This window comes from Magallana gigas, chromosome 5 (genome assembly GCF_963853765.1).
Source record: "Magallana gigas chromosome 5, xbMagGiga1.1, whole genome shotgun sequence".
Lineage (NCBI taxonomy): Eukaryota > Metazoa > Mollusca > Bivalvia > Ostreida > Ostreidae > Magallana > Magallana gigas.
In genome coordinates, this window is record NC_088857.1 from 15,584,408 (window position 1) to 15,600,420 (window position 16,013).

At 34.5% G+C, this 16,013-nt stretch overlaps 2 protein-coding genes across 2 annotated transcripts; one reads left to right on the top strand and one right to left on the bottom strand.

Moving 5' to 3' along the window:
- Window positions 1-5,210: 5,210 nt before the first annotated feature.
- Window positions 5,211-9,601, bottom strand: LOC105330548 (uncharacterized). The gene is made up of 4 exons (XM_066085125.1): window positions 8,957-9,601; window positions 7,271-7,985; window positions 6,880-7,089; window positions 5,211-6,690 (listed from the first exon to the last, which is right to left on the bottom strand). Exons 2-4 carry the CDS (start codon window positions 7,289-7,291, stop codon window positions 6,268-6,270), a joined length of 654 nt encoding a protein of 217 aa, XP_065941197.1. The 5' UTR covers window positions 7,292-7,985; window positions 8,957-9,601; the 3' UTR covers window positions 5,211-6,267.
- Window positions 9,602-10,740: 1,139 nt separating this feature from the next.
- On the top strand, window positions 10,741-13,929 carry LOC105343672 (uncharacterized). Its single transcript, XM_011451149.4, has 5 exons — window positions 10,741-11,101; window positions 11,380-11,480; window positions 12,070-12,123; window positions 13,527-13,621; window positions 13,840-13,929. Exons 1-5 carry the CDS (start codon window positions 11,048-11,050, stop codon window positions 13,881-13,883), a joined length of 348 nt encoding a protein of 115 aa, XP_011449451.3. The 5' UTR covers window positions 10,741-11,047; the 3' UTR covers window positions 13,884-13,929.
- The last annotated feature ends 2,084 nt before the right edge of the window (window positions 13,930-16,013 follow it).

Consider the following 16,013-nt stretch of genomic DNA (forward strand, 5'->3'; position numbering starts at 1 on the left):
GAATTTAATCATTAAATTTTGGTATTAAGTGCCTGTCCATTGATCGAAGAATATTAAATTTCATTAAATCAATATTTTGAATAATAAATTATATCGATTTCAAATATGGTAATAAAGTGAACATTTATTTATATAGGTAACTTGATTCACTCCATCATAAAATAAATTGTCACTTGACCATATTAAATCAAATAAATTTTGACTTCTTTTTTGTAAAATCTACTTTGATTTCCTGTGCATTGTTTGTAACAATAAACTGTATGCATGATGTATATATTACTAATGAAACTGAATATTTTAAATGATTGACAAATTAGGACATGCGGGTCTCTATTTATCTAAAGGTTACAATTTTTGAGATTCCTCCTACTTGGTCCCCTTGCCTCCCCCCCCCCCCCCACTCCGGAAGAAGTGATGTTTTCACACGTCTGGAAAACAAAAACATATGAACACAAAAAAAAATGCGGGGTAAACAGTAATAGGATTCTCGGATTAAATTTGAGATGGCAAAATTAAGCTTAAAATTCAATCATACGACACCTTGACAGGTCGATTCGATGTAAGGGTTAATATGGAATACAAGTTATCATTAAGGCCGGTTTGCCTCTTGTTACTAATTACATTGACTTAATTATGAACATATCTTTATCCACAAAAGATACAATAAAAGTGTTTTATTTATCGCTATTGTTGATCAGAACGTTGCACAATTGGAACAATAGATTCTTCCATACTTAAAGGTCACATGAAAGGATATCCTATGCATATTGAGTTAATATATACGGGAATGAGTCAAAAGTGCCTATTTAATAAGACTGGCATTGTACTTTTGATATTTTATGCAAAATATCAGTGCCAGAGTCGATCAAAATCACTCGGTCGGGAAAAAAAGAACATCGACTTACGCACCTTACCCCCTATCTCATGACGTCAGTAAATCCCACTAAAGCTCTGTATTGAATACAGATATCCATGTCATTTAGCAGTAGATTTGAATTTTAAAATACTATTATATATAAAAACTATATTAAAAAAATATAATTAGAAAGTATTCAACCATGGCAGTATATTTCGTCCAAAGAAATTAAATCGTTTGCGATTTTCTTTTTCATTTGATAGATATTCAGTTTAGATAACGAGTTATTTTCGTCATTAATCTACATGTATATATGCTTTTTTTTCAATAAGTTGAAATGAAATTGTAAAATTCAAAGATAACTGCTCGGGTTTTTCTTATCCATTTGCAAGTTCACGCAATTCAAATTTTTTTTTCGAAACGGTTTATAGGCGTTCTGCCTCTTTCGCTTCACGGTTGAATTTTTCGTTTCAAACTGACAATGTTATGGTACCATAGGTTACCATTTCATTTAACTATAAATATATTATTTTAGTCGAAGAGAAATTTCTTCTAATGTTTTGATTTTGAAACTTGTACTAGTTTGTGTGGTGTTTTGATTTTACAATGTGTGTGCGGTGTTTGCTCAGAGATTCCTTCTATCTCCATCTCTTCCGCATTTTGTCCTTCGTTCTTTTATTATCCTCTCGCGCAACTTGTTGCGAGGGGGATATAGCATCGCTGCTGTGCGTGTGTGTGTTTGTATGTGTGTGTGTCCATTGTCAGCTCTTTAGCAAATAGCAAAATTCCAAGAAAACCCTCCAAGGAATATTCATCAAACTTTGAACACTTCTTTGGTATGGTAAAAGGACAAACTCTATTGATCTACAAGTCAGTTGATTCAATATTTTTTTAAATTATTGAAAAAAGCGATGTAAAAACTTGAATTTTATGTACGACTTGACAATAGACATTTCCGGTAATTTTATGTACGACTTTAAGTAAATCACTACCGTGTGCAGTTCAAATCAACAACTTGATATTTTTGGGATTTTAATCTAGTAAAGGTAAAAAAGAAGCAAACGTTTGGAAGTATTGGAGGGTTAGAAGATTGCCCATAGGTAAAAGTTGAAGCGGGCAAGAAATTAAAGTCATCCGATTGATATCGAAACAAGCAGTCGACTTTCGGACAAAGAACTTGGTTCACTAACCACCAAAAACGGCCCTGTGACCAAAATTGTTCATTTCATACTTAAAGAATGTTCATGAGGTTACCTTTTTCAAGAAATTAAAATTTTTCAATTATCTCAATATTTAGGTGTCCAGGAGGTTTCTAAAAATAGCTCACCAGTTTGCCACATACCCCACCAAACACTTCATTTTTTGGTGATCCTATTCTCGCATCTTCTCCAAAAAAAGAGAACAATTCAAAAAGCCACTAGAAAGTAACAAGGCAAGAATATTATCTATAAACTTTCAGAGTATTAGACCCAAACGTGAGGCGTTCTGGAGCATGCTGGAGAACACTGACCCTGACATCATCTTGGCCAGTGAGACATGGCTCAACTCAACCATCTACGAGAGAGAGGTCCTACCAGATAACTATGTTTTTGCTGCTAGGAAAGACCGTCCACACAGCTCTCATGGTGGAGTAGCCATCATTACCAAGGCTAATATAGATGCCTCAGAGATTGTGTTAGATACACCCACAGAAATGGTTGCTGCGTCAATCCCTTCTAAGGATAACAGCAAACCCATCATTGTGTGCAGCATCTACAGACCCACAAACAATGATGTGGACTACACAAACAAAATGTGTGCCACAATAAGGGAGTTGCATCGAAATCATCTGGATCACACATTATGGATTGGCGGTGATGCAAATCTTCCCGATATCAACTGGGCATGTGATTCAGTTGAGGGACATAACTACCCAACTACCATTAGTCAACAGTTTATAGACATATTTAGTGATCTTGGATGTCAGCAAGTCATCGACTTCCCAACACGTGGTACTAACATCCTTGACATCTTTGCCACAAATAGACCATCCCTTCTTAATAAGGCAAGACCACTTCCAGGACTTAGCGATCATGACATTGTATTAATTGACATCAACACTACGCCACATCGACGCCGTCCAGTGAGGAGACTTGTATATCTTTGGGCCAAAGCAGACACTGAGGCTATTAGTTCTGATCTGGCGGAGAATCTGGCCAAATTTCAACAACATGCCAACAACAATGCACCAGTAGATGAGATGTGGAATGACTTCAAGAAGATCTGCACTCATTCCATTAATGCACACGTACCATCAAAGTTCACTTCATGTCGATTCAACCAACCATGGTGTGATAGAAACATTCGGAGACTCAGTAGAAGGAAACGTCGTGCACATAGGAGGGCCCGCTTAACAAACACCCAGAATGATTGGAGAAAATATCGGGAGGCCCAGAGTACCAACAGAAAAGAGTGTAGAAAGTCATACCTCAAATATATTAACAACATGTTAGGCGAGGAGGGCCATTCAAACAAGAAGCTATACTCGTACATCAAGAGTAAGCGCTGTGACAGTTCAGGTGTCTCCCCCTTGCGGAATGAGGGTTTGCTTCACTCCAGTCCAAAGGAAAAGGCAGAGATTTTGAATCAACAGTTTTCATCTGTCTTCCATACGGAGTCACTTAGTAACCTGCCGGACCTTGGCCAATCAACCTATCCAGGGGTAAATAACATCAAAGTCAAAGAAAAAGGTGTCCTCAAACTATTGCAAAGCCTGAACCCAAACAAGGCTAGTGGACCAGACAACATATCAGCCAGATTTTTGAAAGCAATGGCAACATCAGTGTCTCCTATACTTACCATCATATTCCAATCATCATTAGACCAAGGGAAAGTCCCAGATGATTGGAAGACTGCATATGTCACACCATTATTCAAGAAAGGAGACAAATCCAGAGCATCTAACTACCGTCCAGTGTCTCTCACATCTGTATGCTGTAAGACCTTAGAGCATATTGTCCATAGCCATGTCATCAATCACCTTGAGAGAAATAACATCCTCTCAGACCAGCAACATGGTTTTAGGAAGAGACGATCATGTGAAAGTCAACTGATAACAACTATCCATGATCTAGCAAGTAGCCTCGACCAACGCCAACAGGTAGATGCAGTCTTACTTGACTTCAGCAAAGCCTTTGATAAAGTCCCCCACCATCGACTAGCCCTCAAACTGGAGCACTATGGTGTGAGAGGACAGACCCTGGAGTGGATCAGTAGCTTCTTATCTGACAGAAGCCAACAAGTGGTTGTTGATGGAGAGATGTCATCAGCTGCTCCTGTAACATCTGGAGTACCCGAGGGCACAGTGCTTGGTCCACTACTGTTCCTGGTATACATCAATGACCTACCATCCCGAGTCAAATCAACAACAAGGCTCTTTGCTGATGACTGCTTGCTGTACCGCAGGATAGTTAATGAGGAGGACACAATCACTCTTCAAGAAGACTTAAACCAACTACAAGTATGGGAGTCTGAGTGGCTGATGAGCTTCAACCCAGAGGAATGTGAAGTAATACGCATCACCAACAAAAGGCGTATAATCGAGGCCAATTATTCCATCCATGGCCAAACTTTGCAGTTCACCACCAAAGCAAAGTACCTGGGTGTTACCATCGACAACAAGCTCAACTGGGGACCACATATTAACAACATTACCAGGAAAGCCAACAACACCACTGCTTTCCTGAGTCGTAACCTATCTGGTTGCCCACGGTCCATCAAGGCAACCAGCTATAAGACCCTAGTGAGACCTCAGGTGGAATATGCCTCTACAGTATGGGATCATACCAACAAGACCCACATCAATAAGATAGAGGCGGTACAACGAAGAGCTGCACGATACATCATGGGCGACTATAGCAGGGAGAGCAGCGTAACATCCATGCTCAATCATCTCCATCTTGATACCCTGCAGTCCAGGCGGATAACATCACGAGCCACCATGATGTACAGGATTGTGAATGGATACATCGACATACCATCTAGTCATTTACATCCTGTAAACAGCTGTAATACTAGAGGACATACTATGAGGTTCCTACAACCATTTTGCCACTTAAAATGTTATCAGGACTCCTTCTTTCCAGCCGGAGTAGTAATCTGGAACTCACTTTCACCAGCCATAGTGACAGCTGATTCACTCGAGGCCTTCAAAGCCCGAATCAGCCCCAGATCCTACCCATTTTAATAATTGAAGATTTTAACCAGATTTTAACGAGGCCTTCCTCAGCATGATTTTAACCTTTTAATCATGTGCGATAATGCCCAACCTTGGTGCCAGGCACATTACTGGAAGAAGATGAATAGCCGTATTATTGCAATGAAGGCATACTGCATGCTGAATTGAAATTAGTTGGTTTATCTTTAACTCATTTATAAATGATGGTTTCCTGTCAATAATAATCAGAAGAAAAAGTCTGCACTCAACTTTTAAACAAGTTTAATAATTGTTAAGGTTACCATGGCAACCACAGAATCTGATTAAATCATCATTCATATATATATTTATAAATACATGTGAGTGTTTACACTGATGACTATTATTTCAAACACAATGATTTTTTCTTTCAAAAGTTACCTGTTTTATATAATGTACTAAATATTTGATATAATGGAATAAATAACAATTTCCATGGTAACTAATTAAACTTGTCACTTAGCAACGTTATATATCATATATAGTTATAATAAGTACAACAATGAATCAGTTTCTACAGTACATGTAGCTAAATGAAGCTCCACAAAATACAACTGCTCATCTGTTTCCTTTTGCATAGTTTTTTTATACAGTGTTATCAATTCTGAACATTTTACACCATACAATATCATTTTTACAATTGAGATCAATATTCAGAATGCACAGTTTTAATTATATGAAGATAATTCAAAGAATGCATAATTATTTATACATATGCATTATATGTACACTTACTTTTTTACATTGCACATTTATATTCTTCAAGACAATTATTTAATGCAATCATTACATGTATATGGCATAATATTATAAACCATTTTTAAAAAGCATGAAAATTAATTAAGTTTGCAGAATCAAAGTTAGTTCATTGAAGAAACAAGTTAAATACCCTGACAAGAAATGTATAATTACATCAATAAAGTAAATGTATTAACTACAAGTCATGTTACAATGCACTCTATTTATTCAACAACAATTGAGCTACCACCAAGATATCCTTGTACATGCTTTTAACAATAAATCAAATTACAATCACACATGGCACTCGAACACACATACATGCACATGTACACTCATAAAAATCATTCTTCAGGCAAACTTTCACCACTATCACTATCAGACTCATCAACACTTGCTGGAATATCAGCTGCATCCAAGACATGTTTGCACCAATCTCTCACACCCAATGATTTATCACTACCATACCTTGCACTGCTAAGGTACCAAATAACTGCTGCAATGTGGGAGCACATCCCACAACTCTTGCTCCTGCTCTACATGTGCAGTACCAAGATTCCACTGTACTCTCACTATAATGGATCCAAAGTTGGTACTTCTTGGACGAAATATTTCTACTCTGGAGCTTTGCTCTGAGGAGTGTGTTGTCCTCTTCATGGAAGTAAATGTCACTCTCACCATCCAAATGCTCCTGCATATAACTAGACGATAACTTCAGTTGATATGTTTCGCAGGTAAGATTCCTGAGTTCCTCATCGTCGAGTCTAGGAAACGAATCCAAATCTACTTCTGAGGCCGATTTCCATACAGCAGTTTTCTTCTGCAGTCCATTCTCATCAACAAACGTCTTCAAGTGATTAACCTGATTTAAAATCCATTTCAATAATATTTCAAACTGTTTCGGAAAATTTTCAGCATCCATTTACAATAAATATTATACAATGCATTAGTGTAAGTAAACAAATTTTATTGATACAAAACAAGTCAATGTTTAAACAAAAACCTATATCATTTTTAAGACAAATACTGGTATTTGCATTTGATTCCTTACCTGCTTGGACAGATGAAGCATTTTAGAAGCTTCTGCATCATCCTCATCTTTGCTGGTACAGGAGCTCAATGGAGGTGAGAATTTATTGGACACTGCACACACGATCCTTACATAATCTCCTATGTTCGGAATCTGATTGGTTGGCAAAACACGGTCCAGATATCTCCATCTCTTGATACGAGCATTTGATGACTCAACGACCCAACGCACCTGACAAAAAATATACTAATCATTAATTATTTGTGATTTATATTAACATAGACTTTGCTAAATTAGTACCGGTATGCTTTTTTAGAGATTGAGTACCAGATGTAAACAATTTGTCAGTGGTATAATATTTCACAAATGTGTTTATTGCACTTAAAAAAAACCCATTATTACTGATACATACCTTTGTCACTAGCCGACTCATATTGGCATCCCAGTTGACATCTGCTTTTGTTCAGCCTTAAAAAATGTTGGCATTTCGGCCTGTATCCCTAGATCAGCCAACGAAGTCCAAACACTGTTTTTCATTTCGCTGACACATTAAACGCATCTGCTGTAAAAGATCAGTAATAGTTGTTCGATTCACGAAAGAATTTTCAGTTGTTTGAAGTTGTTTGACAGCATCATTGGTAAACATCCCATCATGCAAATGAGCAGGACAACATCTGTTTCCTGGTGGTATAAGAATATTTTTCTCAACAAAAACTGCTGTTCTACTCTCTGCTGCAACAACCACCAACTTTGGTCCTGGCTTTTTGCACACACAGCAATATGCATGAGATTTAGCAGTGGAGGCCAGGAGAAGCGACACATATGGTGGGCTTGACATGCTTCTCTTCTGTTTGTTTTGGTCCTCTGATGATAACACTGAGGTACATGGAACATGGGTACACACATCTGATCTTTTAGTTCCTTGTGTTTCAGTTCTATACACATGGCGGCATCTGTTGCATATTACAGAGTTTTCTGAAGGAGCCTCAATAAGGAATTTCCTTCGCAGATACTTCCTGATGTTCTGATTTATTTTTCTTCTGTCTGACGGTTTTGTTCTCTTTGAGCAAAGTATGCACAAAAAGTAGTCTTTTTTATGACCAGGCATTATGCCATATTGAACATATCTGCAATTAGAAAAGAAACACATGTAATGCTTATATAAATACAAAAAATGTATAGGATCTACACACACAAACGGTAATAATAAAATGATGAAATAATAAAAACTCTTAATATATATGAGAATGTATTGCAACTGGTATCAAAAATATGCATGCATCCTACAAAGGGGCTTATCTTTTTAGTAACAGCACTTAATTCCTCCTAAACACACCTAAAAATATCTTCAGTTTACATATATATTAATGTTTAACTGTGTACTAGATCCTGATAGGCTAAATACTGATATTGGAACACATATGAACATTTTCTCTGCATTGGCATTATTATAATATCATAAACTATGATATATAAAATTATGTATGTACAAAATTAGCTGTCGTCTGCGTCAGCTGATCAGTGTGTCTGTAGCCAAATAATTTTAACCAAATATGAAAAAATGGTAAGACATGACCCTTAATGCATATTTCTGACCGTATTTCTTAATTTCCTCAAGTACAAACTAAGGTAAAAGTGTACAGCAGTACTTGCACGCTTTGTTTACGTTCGAGATAATTCGAACTATAGACAGGACTTGATCGATGTGTTTTATTTACAATATTTGCTTATGATTTATCATTAGTTACAAATCATCCGATTTTATTCTAGGATAATAGTTGTAAGCTTAAAATGGCCTACCTATACATCCTATAGTATGTGAATGTTTGAGAGAGAGAGAGAGAGAATTTTCCTGTCGCTCCTGTCATAATCAACCCATTCAGTGCACTTTTTCACACTTCTAAACAGTGTATACTTACATGATTTAGATATAATCTATGGGTATGATACATATGGCACATAAAAATATTTACATGTACTGTCAACCAATTATGTATACATTTGTACATACATAACGTTACACAGAGCGATATCGTAACGTGCACATTACAGTTTTATATTTCACTTATCAATGTGAAATATCGGGATGATTACTTACCTCATAAAGTCGTGAGCTCTATATAGTCCAAAAACACTGGGTCATAAAGGCTGTTGACATCCAGGTACAACTTCACCATGCTTGAAATTTTGACGTTTGTATGACAGACGAATAATCTATTTTTAAAGTGCGGGTTTCCCGTCTAAAAAAATTGTGTCGTTCGAATGCATAAAGTCGACTAAATTCAGTTTGCAAATATGAAATAACTCTTTAAATAATTGTATTTTATTTCCCTTATCGTCTTTTTAAGGAAATATTTCATATTTTGACCATTTATTATAGAATCCGGAATGCCATATTCTTCTAAAAATAAAATTTTAAGTATGGCGCCACATCTCGCCCAAAATGAAATTTAGCGATATCGTTTGGTTGTTTTAAGCTGTTTAATTTTATGTAACAATTGTCGTGGGCGAGGCATGGCGCCCATGCAAAATTTGACATAGAAGTTGAAAAATGTTTGAAAATTGGTAAAATTGAGTAAGCATATCCGGTTTTAACCGATATATTTACAGAACGTGGGGGTTTCCCGCCAATAATTCATGCGGATTTCAAGAACCCATTCCGAATAAAGTGTATTCAGAGAAAGGATGGCTTTCGATATTAAAGTTGATTTTTCATAAAAATACAGGGCCAAATATTATAGTTTGTGAACCAAGTTCTTTTCCCGTATTGCTTACAATAGAACTAGTCCAAAATTCGAAGGATACTTTGACAGATATCGCAGATTTATCACGTGAAGATTGTTTCATATCAATAATAACGGCATATCTACTACTATGGGTTGAAATACTACAAGCAACAAGAATTGTCCATTATTTAACTTTAAAGCATATGTGTACATGTTTTGAGTTTCTGCCAGGAATAGGAAAACTGTGCAACCACGTACATGTACCCCCCCCCCCCCCCCCCCCAATTTATACACAAAGCTTTGGGATTCTGATAAAATAGAAATTATGAATTAAAAGTGGTTTTTAGAAATACTTCCTTCATATTTATTTTGATCTGATAAATTTTGATCTGAAAAATTTACATGTAGTTTCCTTAATAATGCATTTTCCCCTAAAATGAGTATTGTTGCGAGGGGATGCTGCGCTTTGCGGTGCTCTTGTTATTATTGATGCTTGTTCTGAATAAAGCCCTTTGGATTATCTTTCCAATACAACGTAGAAATTTAGTGGTTTAAAGTATGCTGCTAGAGTCGGTGGAAACTTTGATAATCTTAAGGCTCTCACGTTTTCGTTGGAAACACATGCATGTGGTCCACGTATTGCAGTCCTTTTTTAAAGGACAGCAACGTGTAAGATCTAATAATCAAATAAAATTTAAGAACATTATTATTATTATTTGCTGGAGCGTTTTTTTTTCGTTATAATATAGAAAATTAAATTACACGTTATAAGTACTCGAGAAACCTTGCACTCATGACCGCCAACCATGAAAAAATGTACTTTAGATTATAGTTTTCTAATAATAATGTAATAGTTTGTGTTATATCTGGATCAAGATTATATTAATTTAAAGAAAGGTGTAAACTACTCAGGAAAGGCATAAAGCTATGTCGGATAATTAGATGTAATGCCAGTGCCAAGGTGACTTTTTAGCACCCGTCTCGGAGTCAGTACCACAAAAGAGCCATGCATGTATATGTCGTGTGATTGATTGCCAGAAAGTAACTTGTTATGTTTTTGTGAGCAGCACCTGACAGATCATATTAAGAATCGTCTTGATACTACTCGTTTAATAAACACTTAAGATGTAAATATAGACACATGATCGAATGTTTGTGTAATGGATCGTTGCTTGGCTCTCCTTAGGGTTGGTCTTTTACGTATTCTCAGCCAAACAGGTGATCACGATTTGACTAGTTCAATTCGATGTATATCTGGTAGAATAATACAGATTCAAACGAATGTTCGCAAATTACGATTACTTTATTACAAATCGAAATTAAGTGTCGATAAATTAAGTCATCGACGCCATTTTAATTATTCATCAGGATTTACAAAATCACGAATTCCATTACAGAGGCATTAGATAGGTATATAAATGATTTTGGTAAGATATAAATTTTGAAACGCTCTGGACGGGAAGATGCAACGATTCTTACTGAGTGGCGTATCACTTGTGCATAGAAGCTTTAATATGGTAAGTTTTTTTCAATATGTTGATGAAGAGTTATAAAATCCTTAAAAGCATATTTGATCTAATTAAAAGAGCTATATCAATTATCGTGAAGAAAAAACCACCTTTTGCATTAAAATATAATTATCTGGGTTAAATGATATCGACTGCAATTGTAACTGGTATTGTAAAAAATAAAACAAGGTTTTACATAATTAAATAAGAAAAGAAATACTTCGAGGATTTGTTAACACATTTTTTAACGTTCCAAGTATTTAATAGGTTCTTTATTCATATTTCAGAGCAGTCATATGAATTTTATCTCATTACTTGGATTTTTACTTTTAACTTCAACATACAGCTACGTAATTGAGTATAGAAGCGACGCAATAATACCTCAAAGGTGAGAATTACTCTAAATGATAGTCGATAAAATGGAATGTACATGTATCTATAAATATTCGTTCTACGGCAATGCTTGATTCACACTGTCGCTTAAGGTTGCTCACTACACCTTGAAATAGTTTCTCAGACCTGTGAGCAATACATACGTTGTTATGAAAGACAGGAATGTGTAGAAGTATAAGTCAGATAGGCGAAAAATATGCAATTTTGGATAAATTATTATGATTTCCAAAAAATTAATTCAGTATAGATGCACAAAAGCCGCAGTCGGATTCGAACTCGCGATCTGTGGCTTACAAACCGCAAACAACTGAGCTATGATGATATTCAATCAAATTGATTGATACAAACAATTGAACAAAACATGTAAATCGCCATCTTGTGACGGAGTGTCTTAAAAAGTGTGTCTCGTTGAAGAGAGGTACCTTAGAAACAAATATTATTTTTTTAATTTGTAGGAATACAAATAACGTTTTACTTAAAAAGAGTAACAAAAAGAATATCTTCATGAAGTTACGATATATCTTTTCACAAAAATCCATCAACAATATTCACTTAATTGTTTTAAATTACTTTTTATATTGCAGGAATTTTTCGCAATTAGAGAAAATAATTTTGGCTTCCCTGCAGACGGAAAACAGGTAATATAAAACTAAACGAGAAAAAAACCAAAATTTTTTTTACAATTTAAAGTCGAATAAAATTGTATATAAACGAAATAAATCATTAATTAGTTGTTAAATATTTACTTCTTGGCTAATAACATTTAAAAATTATTCTTAATAAGTTATGTGTTCAATGATTCCAAAAAATATTCGATTATTTCATTACAAAATCAATTTTTTGTCTATTTTCTGTCTTCATTACTTTTCTCTTTTTGTATTCTTTCTTGTTCATTCGTTTATTCTTGTTTGTTTATGAATCTTCTGTTTGATTATCATCTATTTCTGATTATACTATTAATCTAATTACACAATGTTATCATAATCTTGTTTGAAAGTAGAGGACAAAAAACACGCAATGCCTGCTGTCAGATCCTATTTTAAATTGTAATAAAATATTGGTCAAAGTAAAGTAGGAAATCAAAATGTATTAGAAATGATTATGTCCAACTGTCAATTTCAAGGATATATTACACTATGTTTACGCAATTCAATAATTAAAATGTAAGTCTGAATAAAAGAAGATGAGGGGATAAGGCGTGTCAAATGCCCATACGCGGTCGGACAGGCTACTGAAAAATTAAAGTATCAATAAATCTGATGGGTTTTTTTTAAAATCATTTAAAATAATATACATTTAACGAATCATTGATTTTTAACCTAAAGGTATGTTCAATACTTGGAATATGTTGACTCAAACAGGCGTATACGTATCAAAACCTGCAAATACTGTCAAACTTCAAGGCATTTTCTTTTATAGAGTGGGTCTGTGCTCCATATTTTTCTCATAGTTTAATTAAGGTCTATTGGAAATCGAACCGATTTCAATCAACAAAAACGTGGAGAGATGACCCACTATACTAAAAAAATATCATTTTGTATCCCAACAATTGACCGTTTTGAAAAAATAATACAAGTCCGGTAGTTCGTGGCCTTAGTCACACATAATATTTAAAAAGCCAACTTTGTTGTGTCTGAAATGGCTCAGTGGTTAGAGTACCTGGCATAAGCTAACCCTATATATCTAGGGTTTTTATGTTACGGGTTCGATCCCACCAAAATATCCGACAATATTTTTTTTTTCTTATTTTTTGTTAAATATATTAAAAACTGACTATAGTTAGAAATTTTGCTTTTGTAAAGTTGTATTTTGATATATTTGAATAGATTTAATTGGGGAAAAATAAATTCAAAACTGTATTTCACTACTAAACCCAATTGCATTTGCGCCATCTTATTCCCCCATCTTCAAATTTGACCCTTCAATTTAGTTTCCAGATTAACTGGATTTTTTTCAAGACTGAATGTAATCACGCTTCACATGCCAAGTTTAATACCGAACATAAAAGATGGCTGTATCTGAATTTATATATGTATTTTAGGAATCAACCATATCAAAAACGAAATATAGCTAATTTAGACTTTACTGTGGGGTCCGGCTATCTTCATCAAAGAAATTATCTGATGTTTCAAAAAAGTAAGTACGAAGTTTTCACTTGTCAAGAAATAAACCTTTATTACTTGAAAAGAAAACCAAACAAAATGAGTATGTAATCACTTTAAATACATCATAATAAACTTCCTTTTTTGTTATTCGATTTTAGTACCAAAGAGAATGCAATTTCTAGATCTGTGCAATAAAAATTTTAAACGAGCAAATGTTTAAAATCTTTGATTTATTTCTTTCTATTGTAGTGTTACAAGCTTTAAATGCAGGAAACAACCCAACAGGAAGATAATATTATATTACGACTGTTTTTAATAAAAGAGTAAAACTATATGTTTAATTTGTTATCCCATTAAATATATCTATGAGAGAATGTTTGGTTTTAACATGCATTTTTACATCTTAAACTTTACAAATTTAAACTTTTGAGCGTTAATCAAATAGTTAAAGGAAACTAGACACGATCTCGTTGCGAGCAACGAGGAGGTCTTCCGTCCGATTTTTAGAAGGTGAAATGACGTCATCGACTTTAATTTTCGACAACAAAACATGATATGGAAAAAGGGATGAAGTACTAATGCTTTTCTGTAATGCTTTTTATAAGTTCTCTAACGTTGCTATTTTAAATACCTGCATTTCTTCCAATTGAAATAGAAAAGCTTAAATTATTTTACCTCTGGCCCCTAATATTCCTAGTTAGGTAACGCATGAGAAAATCATTATATTGTTGGGATATATAAACGTATTATACATAAAGTCTGTCCCAAGATATTTTTGCCACACATTTTCTCAAATTATTCGACATTTGTAAATATCTCTTGATTCAGACGAGGTTCATTCGATAGTATGAAAAAATCCCAAGACTTCCCTTTTGTAACGTCCCCTTCTAGCTTGTCAGGTTTCAATACACGGCTAAAAAAAGAAAGTCTACGGGGATTTTGCATTGCATCAGCCATTATAAAGCCCGGATGACAACGTTGAAAAACTGTGCTAGATATTCAGTGAGACTTCCGAATTGAGAAGAGATGTAAACATTTCCCATCATTAATCTCTGTAGGAAATCTGTTTTCGATCCTGTGAATGTTTACGAAGGAAAAATAGTAATTTCTTAATGAAGTTTGACCCCCTAAAACGTTAGTACCTAATTACGTAACACATGATAAAATCAATAGATTTCTTGGATACATAACAGTTGAGATCGACACAAAATTTAAAATTTTGATTAATTCATGTGATTTTGAATGACCACAGTTGTGAATGGAATTGTAGATCATTTTGGAGAATAAGCGGGTATTGAACATAATTAATGCACATGATCAAGCATACTAGTATGACAAATAAAGTGTCTTACACATGTAAATCTTAATGTTAAAGCTGCTTGATCCAATTTTCAATAAAATAATTGTACGATTTTAAACGATGGTTATGCTAAGTACTTGTATGTGTGCAATAATATACGTTGCAGTAGTTTTCCCGGTCAATTAAGCCATATTTCAATGAAAAAATTATGTAAATGTTAAAACTCGTTGAATCCGGATGTTGGGTATTACGGCATGCTGCCCAATCTGGCGGCATTATTCAGCCCCCTGACATTTTCCCATCATTTTTGTTTAAAAAAATTGTGCAATCCGGATCTTGTCTATTCTGTAAACCGGCGAAATGAAAAAACATTATGCTTATAATTAGTGAGAGTTATCTCCCGTAGTCCGTCTACTTATCAATCGGTCGGCCTTCTGCGAGATATTTTAAATGCTCAATTATCGACCAATTTTTTTGTCGTTGCTATTGATTTAAATAACTGTAAATATAGATCAAAACTAGCAAATCACTTCAGTTAATACCGTAAAGTCTTGTTATGAATTGCAAAAATTAGATAATCAGATTATAGTTCACCCCATTTTTTAAGGCCGTGATTCAGGATACTGTGAGAGTAAGACTGCCGATATTGTTTGTTATTCCCGTTGTATGGCTACACGTACTGAGTTGCATATTATTCTGTCAAAATGCTCAATTTTTAAAAATAAAATTCTCATTATATTAATATTTATCCACTGTTTTCTTGCATCATAACTGTTCTCGCCATCAGGTGTTTCAGCCACCTGTCGACTTGTTAATGTTTTGTTTAACAATTTACGGTTAAGCATGCATTTTTCAGGTAGATCGGATGCTTGAAAAATTATCAATAACGATGATTTGATTCAAAAAGTATTTCAATCGTATGTATTCCGTTATGGATTTATTGTTTCAAAAAAAAAATTTAAAATGAAAATTGGTACCGTATAAATAAGATCGATAAAATCTAATATATTTCAGAACAATTTTAAAATTTTACAAGAATACACGGTCAGGACCTACTGCATTAAATACTTTAATTAATTTGCAACAATATCCTCTAAACCGGATGTTGCCTAAACCGGCCATT